This window comes from Neodiprion lecontei, chromosome 7 (genome assembly GCF_021901455.1).
Source record: "Neodiprion lecontei isolate iyNeoLeco1 chromosome 7, iyNeoLeco1.1, whole genome shotgun sequence".
NCBI lineage: Eukaryota > Metazoa > Arthropoda > Insecta > Hymenoptera > Diprionidae > Neodiprion > Neodiprion lecontei.
In genome coordinates, this window is record NC_060266.1 from 25,578,686 (window position 1) to 25,593,582 (window position 14,897).

General features: G+C 42.3%; 2 protein-coding genes across 2 annotated transcripts in view; one reads left to right on the top strand and one right to left on the bottom strand.

Moving 5' to 3' along the window:
• The window catches only part of LOC107226750 (cilia- and flagella-associated protein 298), a 40,082-nt gene that overhangs the window by 227 nt on the left and 24,958 nt on the right, over window positions 1-14,897 (top strand). The window contains exons 2-5 of the mRNA XM_015667671.2: window positions 107-256; window positions 313-398; window positions 472-642; window positions 761-976. Coding sequence (XP_015523157.1) covers window positions 107-256; window positions 313-398; window positions 472-642; window positions 761-976 — 623 coding nt within the window. The remainder of the gene's footprint in view (window positions 1-106; window positions 257-312; window positions 399-471; window positions 643-760; window positions 977-14,897) is intronic.
• LOC107226729 lies at window positions 4,647-14,176 on the bottom strand. The gene is made up of 5 exons (XM_015667640.2): window positions 12,697-14,176; window positions 11,858-12,068; window positions 8,720-9,174; window positions 8,259-8,556; window positions 4,647-6,073 (listed from the first exon to the last, which is right to left on the bottom strand). Exons 1-5 carry the CDS (start codon window positions 12,837-12,839, stop codon window positions 5,795-5,797), a joined length of 1,386 nt encoding a protein of 461 aa, XP_015523126.2. The 5' UTR covers window positions 12,840-14,176; the 3' UTR covers window positions 4,647-5,794.

Below are 14,897 nucleotides of genomic sequence, written 5' to 3' on the forward strand. Positions count from 1 at the left end.
ATGCTAAAATATAAATATCATCAATTCTATAATAACGGTTCAATATGAAAATATGTAGAGTCAACAGAAAATATATTACACAATCCTTAATCAATCGTTGAAACAGAAATTGAAGAATTGATCAAGCATGGCACGATGCTGCCACACGATATGATGGGCCTGACTGACGAGCAAGTCGAGGAACTCAGGCTGAGAGATGAGTGGGGAGAGAAGTGCTGCCCTATGGGTGGCTGGACCATGAACAAGGATATCGTAGGTAAGTATCGAGAACCCCCCTTTCACCTTCGAAATACTCAAAACCCTCTTCCGTAGGTCGTAGAAACGGCAGACAGCCAAACGAGAAAATGCGAGAAGTCTTGAAGAAGACGATCGACGAAGCTCGTGCGATGACTTCAAAGGTTCGTTTGTAACTGATCTAAGTATAAAGGTTCGTTAATGCACAATTAACACGTCCTTCACCATTACCGGCAGAAACTAGTGCAGCAGAATATATTAGTCACTCAAAAGACGGTCCAGACAGCTCTGGACAATCTGCGAGGTGCCGTCACGATCGTTTACCCAATGGGACTGCCACCGCACGACGTAATTCGCCAGGAATTTGAAAATACCGAGGATCTTAGTGGTACTCAAGCCTCCCTCGAGGTAAGCCCTAAAAACCGATAAACTGCAGGTGTGGCTGGATGTAATTTCACTGAGTTTCAGGATAACGACACGGTTATTTAGCCCAATTAATCCAAGCACATTTCTTCTGCTCCACAAGGTCATGGACGTGAATATGGCCCAACTCTGGTTCTCCGGCAAAGAGATGCTGCGGGGTAAGAAGGTCAAGGACTATCTTGGCCGGAACGAGAAGACTAAGGTTATCGTTAAGCTGCACAAAAGAGGCTCTGGGAAGCCGGGAAGGGAACCAATCATGTCTGAAGATGAACGGAAGATGCTTATGCTGCACGCTTATAAACGCCAGGAACAATTCAAGGTATTCACTTACGTATATATATATTTATATATATATTGTCAGACCACTTTCCGTCAGCGATGGTTTCTTATGTACCAACCGCGGGTGAAGCGACCAAATTGTAGGGGTTGATAACGCAGCATGTAGGGGTAAACGCAAATTCTACCATACGGTAACACGTTTGGTTATACGTAACATCGGTTGTTTGATGGCTCACCTTCATGGAAGTGGTGATCGATCGCCGATGAGTCCGTGTGTCACTTCATCGATCACTGCATACTTCATACCTATTGGTGACCGACGTGAACTTTCTATTCGTTCTGACTTTATCTTTAGCGAGGAAGCAAGAACAGTGATCACTGTCGTATTGAACGCCGCTTATGGTGCTCAGCAGGAGGATGCACGGGATCATTCTCGGGCTGAGCTAAGCAGCAAAAAATTGTTTTTAATCAGTTTTAAACTCCATAGAAAAATCGGACAGCCAGTAATTGCTAAAATTTGAATTCTATCGGTCAACGGAAGGTTGCAATCATAGCCGAGGTGGAGTCCAGGTGAACATTGCACCCGGCTGACCTTACGGTGACCTTCCGCCCTTCTGCGTCTGTTGAGCCTTGCAATCAATACTTACATATGGATGCGGTATAGTCTGAAAGGCGAAGGGTTGTGAGTATAGCTGCGCGCCCCAGGGCCCCTCTAACAAATGTTAAGAAAAAAAAACCGTAACCGTATGAAAAAGCCGTCCTGGCATTCGCAGAGTGTGACTTCTAACGCGAAGAAAACAAGACAACAAGGTAATCTAGAGTCGACAATACAAATCGACGATTCTTATCCATGATCCCGTAAACAAACAGGAGAGATCGATCACCCTTAGGTTTGTTCCATTCGCGAAAGCCCATCGAAACTCAAACAGGATTACAACGGTCACAACGATGGGGTGAAAAAAGTAGACCTGTCGGGGAAAAATCCACCCCATTTATAAAACTTCTTTCATCTTTTTTACTTTCCATCACGTCGGTAATTTTTTTCATGATACCGCTTTGTGCTTTCCGGAAAGAATTTCTTTCCAGAAAAATACTGGAACCTCCATCCGTCGGGTCCAGTTTATCGGACTTGGCTCAATCTACCTAGTTTCGGACAAAATTTCCCGCCACGAATCCGATGACTTTTCTAATCCGTTGGCTCCTAATTGGTGATTAGCGATGCTCTGTTTAGCACGCATTGTAACTCGGGTTCGCTGATTTACCTGGCACGACGTGGTTTCGCGTGATTCGAGGGCGTTTGCTAGGAACAAGAAGAATAGTCCGAGGAGTCTTATCGACGGTTCAAACCAAGTTTTATAGTTTCGTGCTTCGTGATGCCGAATAATTACCCCTAGACCCTGCGGAACATCGTCTCTCGAGTTAAACCAGAACAACAGCCCTGTGCTATCAGTGCAAAATTGTTTTCACAATTCGGTGATCCGCAACCTCAAAGTGGAGAATAAATTGAACGACACAGAGGCGGAGATCTGGTACTTTTTATGCGGATAATCGTATTCATCACACGCTCGAATGAATCTCAATTCAATGTAGCCTCTATTCTGCTGCAAGATCGATGAAGAACTTGTGCGATACGTAGATTCCAGAGCCAGCTGTTTCGCACTGTTGCGCTTATCGCAAACCACGCGACTCGTTTCAAATTGCTTCTCGGTATTTCAAAGATGCCAACCGACTGATATTCGTTTGTACATACCGGGGTTGACCTTTGCTCATAATTTATGCAAGGGGTGCATTACGGTAAAAGCTTCGCGAGGCTTCCATCCAACGTCGCTTCGTTTCTTCCCACTTTGTCGGAAAACTCTTCACTCAAGGAGAGCGGGTTTGCAGATCGTGTTACAAAATGCCACGGCTTTTCGAAATCCGATAGCTACTCATCGCGTCGGCGAAATGCGAGATCCTGAAGCATGCCGCGATTTTAGCGAACGCGTAGCGAAACCGCACTGTAAATTTTTAGGCATTCGCCTAAATTATTTACGCGGGTGTGAATGATAGATCGCCTAGCTCTATCTCTGAGCAAAGTGGAAATATTTCGCGAATGCCTGAATAATATGTAAAATAATATTATCTCATAAGAAGACAGGGGTAGAAGTTTATCGGTACCTTTCGGAGATATCTGCGCGTTCGTAACGCACGTACGTAGTAATGCTCCTTGTCACGCGATTCAAACGCGTATTTTATGGCATCATGCATATAATATTATTACGGGATTACCGCTAGACCGACGAAAATGCGAAGCTCTCTTTATCCCCAGAGGAGTGTACGATAAAATTTTATTTATGTAAGCGAATATCTGATGCAAGTAAATTTCAGTAAATTTATTTTCATTCATATGGACGCGGGAATTACGCATCCCCGGCATATATATATATGCGGAGTACATAAAATTCATACGATATACAATTATATAAAACACAGTGTTGCAGTACATACACGTATTACATGGTCAGGGTATGTAAAGCTATTGTATATATATAGAGATGGAAATGCTCAGATTCATGTATGTATGTATATACATATATATATATGTATATTTGTGTGTGGGTGTATAGACAGTAAATATAACATCGAATTATCGTTAATAATAATCAGCGTTGTATAGACAGACGCAGAGCTCAGCATGAACAAACGAGAAGGCACATATAGTATAGAGTGTAAAGCGTTACGATTTTTAGTACTTATCAAGGTAATTAAACAATTCACCATCACGTGTGGCGATCTTGTTCGAAACTTTCAATGGTTTGCATAAGAATTAAATTTATAAATTATTTTCTAACAGATACTATTAAGCTGATAATATATTAGACGCAGTGAAACGTAACTTGTTCGTGACTAATTTTGCCAGGCTTGATTTTCTAGGAAATGGAAATCAATGCATCGTTATATTCGACACGCTTTCCAATCAGCTTCTTCTCCATCCTCTTTTATTTCTCTCTACTTTCACATTTTCATTTTTTAATAACTAACTGGAATTGCTACATCCGCGAAATATATTTAATAATATGGTATCTAAATGTATGTATACATACACATTCGATGAAAAACATGGATGATCAACAATATTCTTTTGCTTGTTTCTTCTACAACGTGCTGTACATCAATTTGCGCCAGTGATTGCAATACATCATATATCATATCGTATATATATATATATATATATAAATATATATGTTATATATTATATATCTTTCTGAAATATGCTTTATACGTTATTAGCGTAATATATTAGATGTGAAACGAATATGCGGCGACACGTTAGTTATATATTATTATTATTATGATATAATAATAAGATTCATTCTTTTATATATGTATTATTCGTTTTCGTTACATATGTATATGTATGTATATAGTGTATATAGGTACAGTTTGCATATGGAACGGAGTTGTACAGTACTTTGCACATGTCGATCAGCCTTCCGACTTACAATCAGTTTCATCAGGTTGCGATGTATGGCAAATAAAATATGTTTGAAAACAAATCCATTTTCAAACGAGACATTTTTACGAAGCAACAAATTTACAAACTGACATACTAGTTTCAAAAATATTTAACAATGTGCTGGTACTTTTCAAAAACAAGCCACACCACATAGAGGCAGTTATATTATAAAATAAACACCATTATACGTATTTATACACTTATATTTGTATGGAGGAAATTTTATACGGTCTATAAAATCTTGTGTTGAGATGTTTTTTTTTTTCTTAACTTGAGACGGTACAGACCGGTAAATTAGATTCTACGACTAATTATTTTCGACAAACTTTCGAATACGTTAATGCAACAAAAAGAAACAATTTCTCCGTGAACTCTTGTTCTTTTATTCGTTTATTTCTTCTACTCATTAATTCTTTTTATCAAGGCAATTTAATATTCTGTTGAATAATTGTTGTACTGCAAGGGTTTTAGATATCGTTTCATTCGTTTCGATTCATTTCTGTTTCCGTTAACTGTGCAAATTGTAATCTGCACGATGTATTAAAAAAAATAATTCGCTGTAAAAAGTGTTCGTATGTTTGTTTCTTGATCGGACGAACGGTTTAAAAAGAATAGAAAAAAAAACAATGAAGTGAGTCGTTACAAAAATGTATGTGTATATATAAATTTATATATAATGTATATTATACATAGAGTCACATGTATATGTGTGAATACTTTGTTTTTTTTTTTTTTGTTATGTTCAGCAGTACAGTGAAGGCAATGTAGATTGAAAAAAGAAAAATCTCAATCATCTTGGCCCCTTCATGGGTATCGTAGGCTAATTGTAAGCTTCTTTTTGCGTTATAGAAACGGTCGCGTCACGCGTTAAATTCGCAATGAAATTCCCTTACTCACCCAATTTCGATCTACCTTCAACCCCACGACGACTATAATCATACGTGACGATTCACTAGCCGTGTCCAATAACCGACAATAGTTGGGCGTCTGATCGGTGCATTATTCAACTTAGCGTATTACCGACATGTATGTCCGGTGAAAATTCCACCGAGTCCGCAATCCGCGTCTGCGTCGACTCGACGCTTCCAGTCATTCGTTCACTTCGAAGAGGAAAATTCTTCCGATCCTGATCGAAGCAGCTGTTCTGGTAGGTCGATCGCAGTGAAATTGAGGAAGGCGGGTCGAGTCCCACAAGGCCCAGTCTCGACGGTTCCCTGAACGACGATGATTCGACGTTAATGGGGCAGATTAGACCAAAGGCGACGCTCAAAAGGAGTCTTCGGTCTCGAGGTCGACGAGCGGCAGCCGTTCGTAAACAGCCGGAAGCTCGGCCGGAAGGCCCTGGGGACTCGATTTAGTCTGCTAAAGAGCCAGGGCCCTGATTTCATTCTCGTTTGCGATTCCCTCCGGTGATCCTGGCGTCCCCTCGACCAGACCCTCGTCCTCGCTCTCCTTGTCCTGGGCCTCCGTGCAGTACCTGCACCGCATCTTGGCGTCATCGCCGACCCTGACCGACCTCGTTATTATCACCAAGGTGGTCAGGCTGACGACGAAGAATATCGAGGGCACTATTATCGCGATAAGAAGCTCCGTCCGAGTTTTTTCCAGGTCGAAACGCGCCACCACGAAGAACGAGTCGTTCTGAAATTCACACGAGAGTCGGTCATCTTTTCTCCTCTTTTTCAACCTCCCGTTTCTCTGTTCTCAGAGAAGCAAGGAAGTTATTGTAATCATACGGAAAATCGAAAGTTGAGTTTTCACTAGGTTTCTACGTTTTGAAGTTTAGACAATCACCTCAAGTCATTTTCAGTCTTTTCCAAACTTAGAACCGATTAGATTTTGGCTTTGATCAGTTTACTACTTTTTCAATTACTTGAATAACGAAATTGTAAAAAAACAAATTGAAGTGATGACATCTTGAGAATGGATGAATGGATTTCAATGAAAGTTAATACCGCGAGGTTTTTTGGATCACTGACGATCCATTCTGATGATGAATCGAAGGTTAGACTTCCAAAATTTGTAATGTTGGATCCATTACAGTGGTTCAAAATAAAAACAAATCGTCACATTTTCATTTAACATGGTATTCGAGGGCCTTAAAATCGTTAAACACGAATCTGAATTTTTAGTACGAAATTCGAATTGATTATTATTCTTTTTTTTTTCTCTCTATGAACTTGGAACCTGCAGTGTGAGAACGGGAAGTTCTAAGCCCGCTTGTTTCTCTCTATTTCTTCGATTTAAACTCGATAACGGGTCAAAATCGCGGGACGCCAAATGAGTGACGTTTGTGCGTCGCGTAACTGAAATACCACCAACTACGTGAAACTGTATGACGAACGAGAATCGATCCAACGTTAAGGGTCGCCTGGAATTCCCGCACTCCGAAACCCTTTTACCGCCATGTTACGCGGGAGAGTATTTTAACAATTAAGAGGACCTGAGCTTATTCAGGATAAAGGGATGAAGGAAAGGAGATACAGCGACTTTCTGCCAATCAATAATTCTTAGATCAGCTCCAATTCCCGCATGTTTTTTGCGAACGCGAAGCAAACGAGTATATAATACGCGAGTCGTCTCCGTCTCGTTTTGCCACGCAATATTAGTACAAGCCGATAAAAGAAACGACATGATTGGGGGACGGGGGTCATAAATCCTGTCAAATACAGAAACAAGGTACGCCGGATTTTACGAGGCTTTCGACGTTTCTGCGATTCCGAAAACGGCCTATTTTGTTCAAGAAAATATGATCGTAAATACGGAAGAAAGGATTATTGGTAAAAGCAACAGACACTCGACTGTAATAACTCGAGCTGTTGAATCCTGAGGCTGAAACTCTCCGAGATACTCTCGCCTTAAATTGAATACCGCAATTCAGGAGTTTGAGGAGTTTGATCTGGTTGAGCTAACGCAGAAATTGTATCACGCGGTATAAGTTACTCGCAAATTGAATTTGTAAAATTGAAAGAGGTCGCCCGGGAGAGCGAAAGGGGGAGGCGAAATTTTATTCCTTTTTCCACTCGCATTTTTATACCTTCGTTTCGTTCAAGGGGAATTACGCAAATTCCGTTGCGAATAACGAAGAGTATAAGCTTGGGATATAAAAACAGAGAGACGACAGAATCGATCATTTTTGCTTTTATCTCGCTGCAACCGGCCAAGTCCAAGGTCAATCAACCCGGAAACAGGGAACGGAAAACGTCGAAAAACCGACGACGTTTGTGAGTCACCGGCGCCGACTCTCCGGAAAATCGAAGCTTCCTTTCATCCCCCATTCTTCAAAGTAGCGAAATCTTCCCGCGGCCATTCGCTCTCCCTTTTATATCCTCCGCAGATTACGTCACGCGAATTTCCCCGCGGAAGAAAATCCAATCCAGTCGGTGAATAACCTCGATAAACAGAATCCACGCTCTCCACCCTCTACTCGATGCAATACATCTAATACTTATTTCTTCTACCTTTCAGGTAAGCCAGCGATATGTTGATTCGAGGAGACGAGTTCCAGACGGGTGAGTGAATTTTTAATCCAACAAAGAAAGGGGGGTAAAAATATTGTCCCAGCCGAAGCTTGTTTCGATATAATAAACGACATTCACTGCTCGAATATGCATCCGCGATCGATTTCTCCGGATAACTCACAGCCGCCGATATTGAGAGATGATTACTTTTCCCTTGTCCTTAACCGTCGAGCGGAGAAAAAAGTGGAGACGCAAAGTTTGTTGCAGAAAAGCAAAGAAATTCTTTGACGAACTTTTCAAGTAAAAAAGTGATCTAAACGAAAAACGCAATTATCCGTCTTACAGACGTTCGTGTTTCAACTGACCTTGTTGTAATAGCAGGGGTATCTGCTCTGCGCAGTTTTGTTGTCACCGTCCCTCCCATTGGTTAGTAAAAAATCCCGACACTCTCCCCTCAGCGTGTTTACACACCCTTCCAAATTGATGTAGAGCCTCGAGCTGTTATAGATGGTCAGCGATCTCTGGGACGGAACGTAAGAGTCCCCAGGATCGACCTGGCGACCCAAGTTCGCCTCGTAGATGTCAAGGAAGGTGGTGAAGTTCACGTAGGGATGAGGGACCTTCTCCTCGTCGATAAGAGACCCGTTCACGCAGTCTTCCGTCCTGAAACACGGAGTTTCGGTGATTCGTCGTCGAATCGACGATGTACGAAGAGTCTAAACTATTCAAACTATGCAAAACAACCGAAGCCCCGCTTCGAGCTGATAGATATTTCAGAGGAGGATCCAGAAAGGAGGAAAAGGAACGGGGGTGAAAAATGGCTAACCTGATAGCGTCCCCTTGCTTCGCGACGGTCAGGCAACTGGCGATAATCGAACCGCTCTCCTCGTCCCAGAATTTTACGGATTCCTCGAGCACGGTTCCGGGCAAATTGCCGTTGGCTCGATTCAGGGCTTTGGCGCTAGAGCAGCGGGCGGTGAAAATGTTGTCGTCCTGCATGAGGAAGACGTTGACACCGACGGTGGTTATTTTCGGGCAGTATCTGTCGCAGGAGAAGGGCTTCTTGATTTTGGTACACCGGGAGTGTTGGCAGCTGAAGAAACCGTTCAGCTTCATGTTGTCCTTCTCGCTGTCCACCATGATCCCGTCCGCCTTGTGGTGGCAGAGCATGAGCTCGCTCATGTTCGCACAATGGCCCAAACTGCAGTTGAACACACCGGAAAGCGAGCCGCACTCGCTGCCGTTGTTGCAGTTGTAACGCTTGAGATTCGCCGTGTTTACCTGGAAGGCGAAAAGCGAAATGCAGGAAAAATTCACGCGGCGAACGATCGCTAATTCGATTATTCGAGTCCCCGAGGCGAAGGCTAATTGCATTTTCCGATACAGTTGCGATTCGGCGATAAATCGCTTCGTCTGATCAAATTACACGGAAATTTTCGGTACTCTCTCCTGCGGCTACGGTTAATTGGCTGTATGTGGATTTATGGGGGCGAAAATTTTCCCATTGGAAATTAAGCTGTTCCTGGCGTTGTTCGAACGTTGAGGACGGGGCGGGGTTGAAGTTCCGAATTTGAAAGGTTCCGGAAGCGCTTGGTTCTGAATTATTTGGTGGCGAAACTTGAAATAAAGAAATCAAACTTTGAAGAAACAACAAAGTCCCGAAACGCAAGATTCTGAAAATTCAACTCAAGATAGAGCAAAGTTCCAAAAAGTAGTGGACGTGAAAAATCGGAAAAACCGAAAATCAGAATCACCAGGATCCTGAACGTAAAAATATCGAAAATCCAAAACAAAGACAGATCAAAGGGGTGAAATTTCACAAAGTCAGAAATTCAAGATGCTGAAAATCTTGGATTATTTGGAATTTCGGTGTTTCAGATTTTAGAATTTTCTCATTTCCGCACTTTGCAAACTTTTCGGATTTATACCCTTCCGGCATTTGGTGCTGTCGGAAAGTTACCCTTTCGGAACTTTGATGTTTCGTCAAAGTATAATTTCTTCACTTTACGTTTCACCAGCAAAGAATTCGAAATTTGGCGTTCCGCAACTTTTCAAATTCGCAATCACAACCCCGCCTACCTCAAAGAGATAAGAAATCGAACGAAAAAATCGGGTCGATTTACTTTTGGAACAATCGAGATGACAGGGATCGAGGCGTGTAAACAGTTAAGGGAAAAAGCGAAAGGGCGAAAGAGCTTAACCATGATCCGGCAAAGCGACGTCACAGGCAGACGTCGCGTCGTCTTCTCAGAAGTAGCTCAGCCCGTGAGGTGAAATCAATTCGCCTAGAGCGAGAGAGGAATTTCAGGCACAGGCGTCGCGGCTTAACTCGGCACGGCGTTTCTCTAATTAAAGGTGAAAATTATTCATTCCTCGCCTACGGCTTCCCGGTACGAGGGTACGTGATACGCACGCAGATTGGAGGGCGGAAGTAGCCGGGTGGATGAAACAGCGAAGTTTACATCGCCGCTGGCAAGTTTCGAAAAATTAAAAACGCCGTTTTTGCATCGCGCGTACGCGTATCGATCCGATATGGAATTTAATTACCCGAATGCCGCTGTCATTAGCTAATAAACCAACACACGCGCCGACTCGTACAAGCCGGTTGAAACATTAATACCTTGCAGGGTGAAATTACCACCGGCCAAGGGAAAACTCGGAGTCGAAAACTCAGGTTTACCTCGCGGGTGAATCGCTGGGGAAAAGCGTAACGGCCTGTGTTTTTCTACTCCGAAACGATCTTTTCTACTTCCGCGTATATATGTATACGTACACGTACGTGAAATACGTCGCTACGTTGAATGGCGGCAGTTTACCACGTGTCAAGGTCTCGGACTGCGGAAAAAATGCCGCTTATTAACTTCCGCGTCACGTAAAATAGTCCACCCCTGTCCCGTGACATCCCACTTTTCACAAATCTCGTTTATTGCCAACTTTTCCTACTCGCGGCGTTTGACACGGGACCACGTATAAACACCATGACGAGTTTCGATGGGAGATTTTCGTCCTGAATTTTAACGCGACGGGAAACTTTCCAAATTCCAAACTTACGGCTGTTGAATAAATTTACAGTGAGAAAAAAAATTGTCGTATCGAAATGTTTTTTTTTTCCTTTTCTTTTCTTTTCTAAAGCTCTTGCCACAGAACTGAAATATTTTTATTATCATGCGAAACGAGACCGACTACGGCTTGCCCTTTTAGGTTGAAAAGCGCTTCTGACGTAAGGTGACGACACTAAAAGCCTCGTTCGAAAAGTTCCAGCCGTTAAACTGCAAAATTGCTTCAACGACTGGCGTACTTCGAATAAAGCAGGTATCAAGAATTCGAGGCTGTAATTTTTTTTCAGAGGGGTCGATTTTATCTCTATACGGTGTGACGCGAGGTTTCGTCTTTCACGGTATAAAATCCGTCTAAAAAGGGATGATGAACTCGGTTGGCAAACACGTCATTCCTCCGTCACCGCGAGCCTCGAATCGCACGCAAGATACCTAAACACACATCTGGCGATGAATAAAATAGTTCCAACCAAGGTAAATTCGTCGAAGGTAACTCCGAAATCCCTGCATGCGATATTACGATCAACGAATAAACAAGTTACGACGTGCGAAAATTTTAAATGAATAACGAATCTCCTTATTTCCGGATATCCCCGAGTCAGATACACGTAAGCGAGTAAATGAAACGGATCGAAAAGGTCGGGAAATTAATAGCACTGTAGTCCAGAAGTGGATTAAGCTCCGTAATTGAGCTGGAGAAGAGCTCGGAGAAAATCTTCGCGTTCCACTCTCCGCGGGAAGATTAGTTTGTTTCGCACATTCTCTTTTTTCTAATTTTTTTTTTCATTCTTTTGTTCTCCCTCGGTACATAAATTCACCAGAAACAATCGCCTGGGTCAAACCTTTGAGTCACACATTATTGTGCCAGGAATTCGAGGAAATCCACGCGCTTAATCGTTAAATCTCACCTGCGGACAAGAGATGCTGGAGGTTCTGGTACAGTTTTGGAAAACAGCGTTGGTCCCGTTCCTCCTTACGGTTGCGTGAATTTGGGGACAAAAACCGGTCGTCTTTGTCAGACACCATTCGCCGCAGCTTGCCCAGGCACAATAATTCACCAGAGTTGTATTCACAGTCTGACACATCACCGGATCCGGTTCTATACCCGCGTTAAAAGCCCTGGAACAGGAATTACGAACATCACAGACCGGCACGAGCTTAACACGCGCTCCCGGGATGAAGGCCACCTGTTTTCTCTCAGGATTCGAATGAAGCCGGATACAACTTTGCGCGATTAATTTTCATCCGGTCTGCGAGGGATGCAACAGAAGCCAAAGTTCAAAGTTTTGCCGACCGAGGAATTTTACATTTCCAATGATTTTTTTTTAAATCCAAATCGAGGATTGTATTTGAGAAATTTGGTTACTAGGTTTACAGAAACAGCGATTTCACCGTTTTTCAGAATCTGGATAATAATTTGGTTCATTTCCACCTCAGGGAAGAAATTTCATCTTTTTTTTTTCCTTCCTTTAATGTTGAATCTTTAATTAAATTAAGCCCTGTGGGGTGAATTCATTCGCGAAGCAGGTATAACAAGCGACGTTGCGATAATGCGAGAGAATAAAAGTGTGTCAGGTATGGTGGGTCAATAATGATCATGCAATGCATACACGGTGGACGGCATCGTGGTTGTTTATTTTGAATTCCAATTTCGAATATGGAAGGGAAATAGGACAAAACAAACGAAACACACACACGCGCAAAAGGGTGATCGGCGTATTATGGATCAATGTTGTAGCGCACCAACCTGTGCGATGGCATGTAGATCGCAACGCTGAGGTAAACCAGAGCGACACAGCTTATGACGATAGTAAATTGACAGAGGCAGATACTTCCGCAGATACGACGATCCTGTTCGGGAATTAATCGCGGTTTGTACTTGCGACCCATTATTGAAGATTTCAGAATTTGACAGGCGAAAAGACTTCTCGATTCACACTCGGACTCGCTGCGATGGTTGAAATTGAAGTAATTCAAAATATCGTAGTTTGTTCCAAGAGATAATTACGTCAAAAACCAAAATAATAAAAAAACTTGACCACAATTTCAATTTTTTTTTTTTTGTTTCTGGGACGTTTAATATTCCAGCCAATAAAACGATTAGGCGTTAGTCGGGGTGGAATTTCTGCGCTTTATTTGGAGGAATATGAAAAATACCGCGCGATCATCCAAACGAGGGGATTATTAAATTCTTGGTCGAGTTGCAGGAACTGGAAAGAAATTAAGACGCTTCTCGTCGCTTGGGTGGAGTTTCGAAACCACGTGTTGAGTTTATTTCATACTTTTTTTCTTCTCTTCTTCTTCTTCTTCTTCTTCTTCTTCTTCTTCTTCTTCTTCTTCTTCTTCTTCTTCACCTGCGGTTATTATTTTGCGTCGCAAGCATACCGAAACCACTCCCTCGCACAGTGTTTTACAAAAACACAAACAACCGCACCCTTGTTTCACCCTCTGTCATCACTGCTGCAATTACTCGAAGATTAATTCTTCGCGGGTGAACCAACTAATCGTGGGGATTTATTTTCAGAACTTACGCGATTTTATTTGTATGTGGAATTTAAAAAATTTTTTTTTTGTATTTTAGCGGAGACAATTTTATTAGGGATATACCCCAAAGGGAGGATTCAATTTCCACCTTAATTGTATATGTTTTAGAAAACGCGTAGTCTTATTAAAATTTCACGAATGTACAAACCGTACGTATTATCTAATTCGGAATTTTTTTATTCTATTTTATTTTATTTTTATTTTTTTCTTCTATCACGTACAGAAATATTCGTACCCATCAGGTTGACACTTTGATTTCTTAATAATTCAATTTTGTGCGCGAGGTTTTACAATCGTTACATGATCAAACCGGATTAAATATGGTTAAAAATCTATTAAGTACGATTTGGCAGTTGTTGTTCGTTTTGGTTTCGTTTAATATTATGTATTACGTTACTTTTACTATCGAGGTATGTTAAGATTTACGCTCCCACGATCGGAGATAAGTGCGATTCGTCGTCGGCGATGTGGCCGAAATTACGGTGAACGTCGACATGATGGGAAAGAAATCGTCGATTCACAGACAACCGTTGCCTCCCTCATTCCCGTCCATTTTAACGAAAATCGTAGGAACGCATGTCGGATCCGACTTGTACGAACCGCGCGCGCTCTAAGCCGAAGGAGAAATGCGAGTGATCCGAACCTGTTCGCGCCCTCGCGACTCTGCGGACTGTTTGAAAACAAGCCGAGCCGCCGTCCAGCTACGCGGGTGGAAAAGCTCTGCCACGAAAGCGAGCTTGCGCAAAGAGGGTGGCCGCCCCCGCCGAGGGGCGCGACATCCGACGGCGGACGAGTAGTAAGACTCGCCGATGCGTCCGACTGTATTTATGAAATTATTATGCCGTCGGTAAGTAGGATTTCTTTTCGCTTATTTTGTTGGCCCGACTCCGTTTCCGAGATAAACGGAGATAATTCGATGCAGAATTTTCCGCTCTACGCGATGGTCGAGTCATTTTTCACCTATCGATAGCGGTTTTCTCGAAACGCCGGCTATGCGGTTCAAAAATGACCTAAGATTTGAGTACATGAGGGTCGAAAATCTCGGAAAACAAAAATGCAGCCATATCCCGAATATTCTTAATTCAGACCTATTTTGACTGAAGAATTATATATTATATGCAAGCCGAAATTCTGAAAATTTCAGGCCTAAATTATTCCCGAGGGTTTATTCGGCGATAATTCGGTTGCGAAAGGGGTTTTTGTATTCTTAAATTTTTGTCAACGGTCAAATTCCCTTGTAGATTTACTACAGACTGTTTCGACAGTTGAGTAGAGAGAAATCATTGATCGGTCCACGGTATGAAATATGCAATAAAAGTCAACCGTCGGAGTTGCCATTTTGAATAAATAACTGCTTCGTTCTATTCACATTTTTCGCATTTATTTATTTTTACTTTTCTAAGA

Bases quoted from the DNA above. Each gene is read 5' to 3' on its own strand.
- LOC107226729 (XM_015667640.2), bottom strand. From the start codon at position 12,839: ATGGGTCGCAAGTACAAACCGCGATTAATTCCCGAACAGGATCGTCGT. The intron at 12,069-12,696 runs GTTGGTGCGCTA...TTCCTGTTCCAG, and splicing joins ATCTACATGCCATCGCACAG to GGCTTTTAACGCGGGTATAG. The intron at 8,557-8,719 runs GTTAGCCATTTT...TCCGTGTTTCAG, and splicing joins AAGCAAGGGGACGCTATCAG to GACGGAAGACTGCGTGAACG.